The sequence below is a fragment of a genome, unplaced genomic scaffold (genome assembly GCF_019419815.1).
Source record: "Pyrus x bretschneideri cultivar Hongxiangsu unplaced genomic scaffold, Pyrus_bretschneideri_v1 Contig14, whole genome shotgun sequence".
Classification (NCBI taxonomy): domain Eukaryota; kingdom Viridiplantae; phylum Streptophyta; class Magnoliopsida; order Rosales; family Rosaceae; genus Pyrus; species Pyrus x bretschneideri.
In genome coordinates this window covers 7506591-7516626 of record NW_025999435.1, presented here as the reverse complement: position 1 = coordinate 7516626, position 10036 = coordinate 7506591, and the positions used below count along the sequence as shown (strand labels likewise).

The window sequence follows — 10036 nt, the reverse complement described above, 5'->3', positions numbered from 1 at the left end:
AAACATCTTTCTCAATGTAAACAACTAAGCTATCATTTAACCATTGATCCCCCATTCTGTTGTGGAGTGGACTCTTAATGATATTCATGGTAGAAAATGCTCTCTCCACTGATGCAGTTGCAACAGGTAAAACCAAAGTCAATTCAATAAGTAAATACACATATTGAAATACTTGATGCAACCTTTTTTCCACCATTTCCTTAGCAAGATCACTAATGCTCTACAACTGAGAAAAGTCACTTCTCGAACGCATATAATGAATATAAATATCGAGTTAATCTTTAAGTGCCAATAGGTCTTGCTTCGTAAAATCTTGAGGGTACAATTAAGTAAGGCAAAGTAGCTTTTCTTTGTCAAAAACTGCAAAAGAATCATTTGGACTCAAACTAGCCAAACAAATGAGCAATTCGGTACTTGTTTCATTGAAGCGATCATTTAACACAATAAGCTGGGAATCAATGACAACAAAAAAGAGCTCCACTTTGTAACAACGACGGTTGGTCTTTTTGTGGGTATTACGGTGCGATCTCCCATGAGCTACATATGTCTCATCCATGTTAATAACCTCAATATGATGTTGGACACAAAATGGCAATACTTTGTCAACCAAAAGGCCAAACCCCTCATCATTACTCATGTAGAATAGTTGTTCTTTACATGTGTTGACTAAAGCCATTGCATTCCCAATCTCTTGATCATCCTTTTGTAATGCTTGTGATAAATCATTTGTGATTCCCAATATAGATTTCATCAAAAATAGGAAAAACACAAACTCAAAAGATTGTATGTCTTTCAATAACTTATTTGCTTCGGCCACACTATCATTGGTATTATCATCAACAATCATTTCAAGCACATTGACCATGGATGAGAACATAGTAATCAAACTAATCAAAGTACCATAATGTGAATTCCATCTTGTAGCTCCGGCACATTTGAGACTAGTTTCTTGATTTAAGCCTCGTCCCGTCATAAGAGAATCATTTTCAAGAGCTTTCATAAGTTCTTTTTGTTGCATCTCTCTAAGTGCATCACGACACTTACATGAAGCTCCAATATTATTTACCACATTATTAGCCAATAGGAAGAATGTGTTAACATCAACATTATCCTTTGCTACGGCAACAAGAGCTAATTGGAGTTGATGAGCAAAGCAATGAACATAGAATGCACAAGGTTGATCATTCAAAATCTTTGTCTTGAGTCCATTGAACTCACATTTCATATTACTAGCACCATCGTAACCTTGCCCTCGTAAATTGGAGAAGCACAACTCATTGAAATGAATGAAGGCATCAATAGACTCCTTTAATGTGTTTGAAGTGGTGTCAAGAACATGTTGAACTCCTACAAACCTTTCAATGACTTTCCCATTTTTGTCCACATAACGCAAAACCACCGTCATTTGCTCCTTTATAGAAACATCACGTGCCTCATAAACCAATAGAGAAAAGAACCTAGCATTCTTCATATCACTTATGATAGTTTTAATGGTTTTAACGGAACATGAATGAACAAGATCTTTTTGAATTGAATGAGCTATTAGCTTGAGATTTCCCAGAGCTTTATCTAACACAAGGGCCTTTATTTTCTCATCATGATCCGCAAGGAATTGCATGAGCTCCAAATGGTTACCTCTATTGTTTGAAGTGTCACTTTCATCATGACCACGAAATGAAAGACCTTGTCGCAACAAAAACTTAGTGCAATCAATTGACGCATTCAAGCAAGTGCGATAAGCTATCCGAGCTTCTTCTGACTGTTTGACCACAACTGTTTCAATATGTGTCTTTTGATTCATTAGATTACAACAACTTCAACAGCTTTATTGTGAAAGCTACCAACAATTCCCACATGTTTTTCAAAACAGGTTCTTGCATGCTTCCAATTTTGAAAGCCTATCTCAGTAAAGATGTCACTGTTTGATTGTTCAAAGTTGACTTTGAATAGATAGCAATAAAAGCAAAATGCAGCATCTTTAGATATACTATATTCCAACCAATGAAATTCCTTCAACCAATTATCAACGAACCATCGCTTTTTATTCGAATGCAAAGTGAATGGAAAATCATGATCTTTTGCTCTAAAAGGCCCCATCAATATATATGCTCTTCGGACATCATCTCGAATATCTAGAGGATAATCCTTCATTGGAATTCTCTTTCCGGGGTCTCTCTCAAGATTATCCAATTCAACTTTTAACTCATTTTGTTGTAGAGTGGAATTACCTCCAATTGGATTAGAACTACTTGGAATTATAGGGGAACTGTTCAGAATAGGATTGGAACTATCAAAGTTTGGAGATGAACTATTTGGAATATGATTGTCCGAACTAATCGATGATCATTTTCGCTTGTAATATCGTTCCATACTTCTAATTTCTACACATATCAATTAATAAAAAAAATCTAAATCAATTGATGAAACTAACAAAATATTATATGAAAAACAAGAAATCAGATTCAATTATAAATTTATAATTAGGTCCGTGCCCGTGGGATTCTAATATTATGAATGCCAAAGACAAGCATGCCACAAATAGACTGCCATCACTTCAAAGAAACATTAAAAGTTTAATTCATCACCAAATTCACCACCAAACATTAAAAATAAAAATACTTCTTAAACAAAATATCTAACACCACAAATAAATTAATATCAGATAGTGGATGGTAAAATTATTTAAATATCTAACACCATAAATAATTTAATATCAAATAGTGGATGGCAAAATTATTTAATGGATAGAGTCAAAGAGAGTACAAACCTCTTCGACCAAGAAGAAGAGGACCAGCGGTTAGCCTCCAGACCAAAGCTTTACACAGAGAAAAAATGCAAAAGGGTTACAGATTTTCACTAGAGATATCGTCGCCCCGCCCGTCGATGCAACGATGAATAGAAACTAGAGTGCAGCAGAGAGTTGATCGATGTCGTAAGAAACAAGAATGGGCCGAGCAGCAGAGGATTAGGTATTATTGGTAAAGTGAATGTTCTGATTGCTCTATCGTGTGAAGGAGCTGAGTGCTTTATCGTGTGAGGGTTCTCACATGAGTAAGGTTTTAATTTTTTTAATGACTTGGCTCAAAACGACGTTATTTTGGCCAAATCATTGTGCAGTATCACTTGCTCAGCATCACTAACATGGGTGGTCCTTAAAGATCCTCACAGCCATTTTTCCGAGCTTCAGGTGGTCCCGGGACCACCCTGGTCCCTTAATAGAGTCGCCCTATGGGCTTTTCTCTTTAATATAGTTCTTTCTCTGAACAAAAAAAATAGAGAATGAGCTTCGTTTGCTTATTTCGAAGCGCACGTGGCATCATGCCAATTATCATTTTTTTTTCACAAATTACGAATTCTTGCGACATCATTGTCCTACTAAGGGTCGGGCTTCCATTATTTGGCATTCCTTTATTCATCCTCGTTATTATATTTTTTTGCTTGGGACTTTTTGTCTATTACCATATTTGTTCTTTGGCCGAAGCCTGAGGTATCTCACACCCCAAAGGGTAAAGGCATTTTATACCAGCAAAACTATTGAGGATTGTATAGGAAAAGAATCAGCCATATTAGTTTGCCATAATCTCAATATAATCATTACGAGGAGGTTTCCAATGATAATTGTTTAGTTTTTCTTTTTCCATTTAACTGTGAAGCATTTTTAGGGTAAAACTATTATTAGTTGATGGCCACCAAATGAATTTCTTATCTTTATTATTTTAAGTGATGTAAATAGAAATTATGAAAAACTAATAAAAAGTGTTTCAAAATTTTAAAATTTAATCAAAAGTATTTTAATAATTTTATTTAATGATTAAGACAAAAAAAAAAACAAATGTTACATTCTACACACCACACGTAACACACAATTAATGCTGGAGAACCAAACCTGAGATTTTGGGGCCTAGGTTAGCCTTCGGAGTGAGGCCCTAGAGTTTTCTAACTCTTGACTCTTTGTACATTGATATTAGACCTGGCATTCGTGTCGTGTTTCTCGTGTTCATGTCGTTTTCGTGTCATACCCGATAGCTTAATGGGTCGTGTCGTGTAATACCTGTTAAAGTAAACGGGTAATATGACCCGATCCGAAATCAACCCGTTAATATTATTAGGTACTATGACCCGACCCGTTACCCGTTAAGAAAATTATATTTTAAATCAATAAAAATGAAAAGAAAAACATAATTTGACCCAAAAAAATGTAAAACATAATATTAAATTAGTATATACATACTAAATTTCAGAGTTGACCCCTTAATGAAAGTTGTAAAGCTTTTCATTATGAGTGATTACATTTTTCACACTTATTATTATTAATTTTTCACTCAAATAAATAACATTGTTCATGAGATTTGGAGGGTTTTAAAAATCTACACTTATTTATACTTTCATCAAGTATAACATAAGATTTTATGGTATCTACTAGTGTAAATATTTTAAATTGAAGATCGAATTCATTCATTGTATTCATATAAGGTCAATGAGTATAGCTGTAAAAAATCATCAAAATCGGAGTTAAAATAACCGTTAAATCATAATTTTTCGTTTATAACCGTCGAAAAGTTTTGTCTCATTACTTGATCTTTGAATGTTTGTTTTTTTGCAATTTTTGGCGTATGCGATCTCGAAGCATATATAAACAAGTTTGACAGTTGGATCGTTGAAATTAGTTTCATAGGATGCGTATCCCATCAAAACGATAGATTCACTAACACTAAAAAGTTTATTTATACTTTCATCAAGTATAACATAAGATTTTGTGGTATCCACTAATGTAAATATTTTAAATTGAAGATCGAATTCATTCATTGTATTCATTTAGGGTCAAGGAGTGTAGCTGTAAAAAATCATCAAAATCGGAGTTACAATAACCGTTAAATCGTGATTTTTCGTTTATAACCATCGAAAAGTTTTGTCTCATTACTTGATCTCTGAATGTTTGTTTTTTGCAATTTTTGGCGTATGCGATCTCAAAGCATATATAAACAAGTTTGACGGTTGGATCGTTGAAATTAGTTTCGTAGAATGCGTATCACATCAAAACGATAAATTCACTAACACTTAAGAGTTTATTTATACTTTCATCAAGTATAACATAAGATTTTGTGGTATCCACTAGTGTAAATATTTTAAATTGAAGATCGAATTCATTCATTGTATTTGTTTAGGGTCAAGGAGTGTAGCTGCAAAAAAACATTAAAATCGGAGTTAAAATAACCGTTAAATCGTGATTTTTCATGTATAACCGCCGAAAAGGTTTGTCTTATTACTTGATCTCTGAATGTTTTTTTTTTTTGCCATTTTTGGCGTATGCGATCTTGAAGCATATATAAACAAGTTTGATGGTTGGATTATTGAAATTAGTTTCGTAGGATGCGTATCCCATCAAAACGATAGATTCACTAACACTTAAGAGTTTATTTATACTTTCATCAAGTATAACATAAGATTTTGTGGTATCCACTAGTGTAAATATTTTAAATTGAAGATCGAATTCATTCATTGTATTCATTTAGGGTCAAGGAGTGTAGCTGTAAAAAATCATCAAAATCAGAGTTATGATAACCGTTAAATCGTGATTTTTCGTTTATAACCGTCGAAAAGTTTTGTCTCATTACTTGATCTTTGAATGTTTGTTTTTTGCAATTTTTGGCGTATGCGATCTCAAAGCATATATAAACAAGTTTGACGGTTGGATCGTTGAAATTAGTTTCGTAGGATGTGTATCACATCAAAACGATAAATTCACTAACACTTAAGAGTTTATTTATACTTTCATCAAGTATAACATAAGATTTTGTGGTATCCACTAGTGTAAATATTTTAAATAGAAGATCGAATTCATTCATTGTATTTTTTTAGGGTCAAGGAGTGTAGCTGTAAAAAATCATCAAAATCGGAGTTAAAATAACCGTTAAATCGTGATTTTTCGTTTATAACCGTCGAAAAGTTTTGTCTTATTACTTGATCTCTGAATGTTTGTTTTTTGCAATTTTTGGCGTATGCGATCTTGAAGCATATATAAACAAGTTTGACGGTTGGATCATTGAAATTAGTTTCTAAGATGCATATCCCATCAAAACGATAGATTCACTAACACTTAAGAGTTTATTTATACTTTCATCAAGTATAACATAAGATTTTGTGGTATCCACTAGTGTAAATATTTTAAATTGAAGATCGAATTTAATCATTGTATTTATATAAGATCAAGGAGTGTAGCTGTAAAAAATCATCAAAATCAAAGTTAAAATAACCGTTAAATCGTGATTTTTCATTTATAACCGTCGAAAAGTTTTGTCTCGTTACTTGATCTCTGAATGTTTGCTTTTTGCAATTTTTGGTGTATGCGATCTCGAAACATGTATAAACAAGTTTGACGGTTGGATCATTGAAATTAGTTTCATAGGATGCGTATCCCATCAAAATGATACATTAACTAATACTTAAGAGTTTATTTATACTTTCATTAAGTATAACATAAGATTTGTAGTATCCAATAGTGTAAATATTTTAAATTGAAGATCGAATTCATTCATTGTATTCATATAAGGTCAAGGAGTGTAGCTGTACAAAATCATCAAAATCAGAGTTAAAATAACCGTTAAATCGTGATTTTTCGTTTATAACCGTTGAAAAGTTTTGTCTCATTACAAATGCAATACGATCTTTCTCTAACACAATACTCTTGATGACATTCACTACCAGAAAATATGGCTTAGGTGGCGATAAACATTCATCACATTTGACTATATGTGATGAAATTCTAGCATCACCAATTGCGTCACCTATAGTCCATGTGACAAATTTTATTTTCGCCATATGTTTTTCAATATATGTGATGAAATTTTCGTCACTTAATAACAATATGTGTGACAAATTATACGTCACTTAATAACAATATGTGCGACGAATTATACATCACAAATACAGAAATTTTGTGACCTATTTTTTCGTCTCGTATTAGGTTTATAAGTGATGATTTTGTAGTCACCTAATATGATACCAGATGATATAGTTTACACTAAGTGACGCTAAAAAGGTCACACATTCCTTTGACATGTGGCGCAACTTACATCACATATGTTTAAGGGCTGGTTTGGTATTGCTGTGCTTTGAAAAAAAGCTGTTGTGAGAATAAGCAGCTGTGCTGTGAGAATAAGCGGCTGTGAAATAAAGCAGCAAAGTGTTTGGTAAACTTTTTTGTAAAAGTGCTTTTGGAAAAAAAAAGCAGTATGATAGTGTTTGGTAAACTTTTTTGTAAAACAGCTGTGACTGTGTGAAATGACCAAAAAGGGTATAATACTAGATGTGCTATTAATTTAATTTTCTTAACAAATAAAAGTGAATTACTAAATATATTTTATTTTTAGAAGAAAAATATTTATAAACTTTATCTTAAATATTAATTAGTATGACAAACTACTTTAATAAAAATATTTTAGAGTGAATAGCTAGGATTCATTAGTACAATATTGTTAATGTACTTGAAAGTAGTCTAATTAGATGCATTCATCAAACTTGTCGCTATTCTATTTCTTAATGCCTCTATCTCATGTGATCCTTCAACTTAATAATTTTGATATTCATCATCATCATCATCACTACTTTCGCTTTCTTCGCAAAAGTCCCTGGGATCATCAAAATGACGATCACGTTCAGAATACCTCCGTATGTAGTTATGAAGAGCCATTGTAGTAATGACAATCTTCACTTGCTTATTGAACGGGTAATTAGGCATATCACTTACGCTGAAAGCTTCAAATTACAAAGGTCAAAGGAATGAGTAAATGCTTTGACGCTCATTCCAAACAGAACATGTCCATTTAAAGAAAGTTTCTCAGATGCTTACAAGCATCGTTCAAAAGATTGGCAGGAAACAGAAATTGTCTTCAAACCTACCATCCGGCAAAGGATGTGTATTGCTAGCATCAATGATCATTGGATCACTCGTGTTGACATCAGCCCCATGAAAAGCTTTTGATTCCTCCTCTTTTATCAAACTAGCCTTTAGAGCTTCTTCCTTTCTGATTTTGTTCTGCTCTTCTTCATAAGCAATTAGTTCATCCCCAACCAAAGGGACCCTTTTGGATATGGTAACCTTAACAGCTTTTGGAGGCGGATCTGCCTGAAGCATGCGAGCTAAACTTCCAAACTACATATACAGCTGAAGGTGTCAACATATGGTGCCTATTAATGCAAAAAAAGAAAAAAGAAACAAAGAATCTAGAATGCTAATCATAACATTTAACGCCTGAAAATGATAGTTATGTCCAGATAGGATACCTGGGCTCGTTCGTAAAAAGCACAAGATTCTTGGCATCATTTGCCCATTCAACAAATATATCATGAGAGAAACCAGCTTCTAAACTGGCCATGGATGCTAAAACAACCTGTATTGGAAGAATGTGTCATAGTCATTCAAATGGGTAGGCAAACTAGAGATAAAATACTAATGTATATATATGCCTATATGGCAAACCTTGGGACCATCAGGAGCATTGTCAAGTTCACTCTTGTTAACTAAAAGTCTGATTTGCCTGCAAATGTTCGCAAACATACATGGTAAATTGTTCAGAAACAATAATATTCCACTTAGTGAATCAAAATTTCAAATAGTCAAGAGTGAACATATATAAAAAAGACCACTTACTTCAAATTAAAAACATTCTCACGTGTCTTCTCAAAGGACTTTGCTATAGCATCACTCATCCACTCAAGGAAACTTTTTACGTAATCGATTGTGCTTGATGCAACGTATGTTAGGAAGAAGATGGGATAGTTCAAATTTTCCTCTGTCCAACACTGCAATTGATGGGAAGAACCAAAATTAATAAATGCAACATACATGACAAGAGAAAACTGTTCTGTTGCTGTAATAAGGATAGAAAACAGCACTCATCTCCCCTACTGATTCCAATATCTGGACAAGTTCCATAACCCGCCCGGCAGTATCAACAGGTAATAGCACATTCCCATCAGATCGCAGAGTCTTCTTTATAGTATCTGAAATAATAACCAGAAACTAACAGTTAAAGAATAAAAGAACCTCATATAGATAGTTGTTTGTTCCATACATGTTCTGCAACAGGAAAAACAGAAATAATGAAGAGAAGAAAAAACTTTAATTCCTGGTTCGTAAGAGTAGTTAAGAGACCTGTAAATTCCTTGTCCTTTTGGCGTCTATAAGGCTGATTGTTCAAAGCATTGTAGGCATCTGTTATCAGAACAGCAGGGCGTACGAAGGCTGATTGATTAATTCCATTCAAATGCCTGATGAAAATCACAGCAGTAAGCAGCTCAAAATCATCAATCTCTATTCCAAAACATCATCTACACATACAACTAACCAAATTTCCACTGGCAGTTGAAAAAAAAAGAGCGAAAATTACTTCTCTTTTCGATGGTTGAAGTCCACGGCATATATAACATCCTCTCCATCCTTTGTTATCTTCCAGACGGTACCACCCAAAAGATGTCCAGACACATGGGAAGAAATCACAGTGCCCTCTCCTTTGCCTACAAACTATATACATTAATACAATCATATCCACTCCACCAATACTTATATATTAATTATGAACAATGTATACTAATAATTAGGGTTTATGGGCATACCAGAAAGATGGTGATTTTGTGCATAGGTTAATCTGGTGACATTTTGGAATGCAGAATCAATGTCATCTAGTGTAAAAAGCTCAAAGTCCGATACTTGCTGCAAAATTAAACAAAAATTAAAACAAAAATAAAAATCCAAATACATCCAATCTTTGAAAGCGGCTTGTAGCTCCGTTTATCAAGAGCATTCACCCTTACACCCGTCGCTTCCGAGTTCGAGTCCCCCCTTCCCCAATATCGATTGTATGAATAAAAAATACATACAAACTTTAAATTAGCATCAATTGTGATTTGTGAATTGAATGTGAATTGAATGTGGAGAGGGGTTGAAGGAAGGAGAGGTCGAAGTGGTCGTTCCAGCCGCAGTCGATGAGGAAGTTGAAGCCGTCGATTGAGACCAAATACGACAGCGGATTCTCGT

At 33.7% G+C, this 10036-nt stretch overlaps 1 protein-coding gene and 1 pseudogene across 1 annotated transcript; both read right to left on the bottom strand.

Annotated features, from left to right (window-relative positions):
- Window positions 1-325: 325 nt before the first annotated feature.
- LOC103952306 (zinc finger MYM-type protein 1-like) lies at window positions 326-1801 on the bottom strand. The gene has a single exon (XM_048579532.1). The coding sequence runs from the start codon at window positions 1799-1801 to the stop codon at window positions 326-328; it is 1476 nt and encodes a 491-aa protein (XP_048435489.1).
- A 6042-nt stretch (window positions 1802-7843) lies between these two features.
- On the bottom strand, window positions 7844-9728 carry LOC103940127 (annotated as a pseudogene).
- Between the last annotated feature and the right edge of the window lie 308 nt (window positions 9729-10036).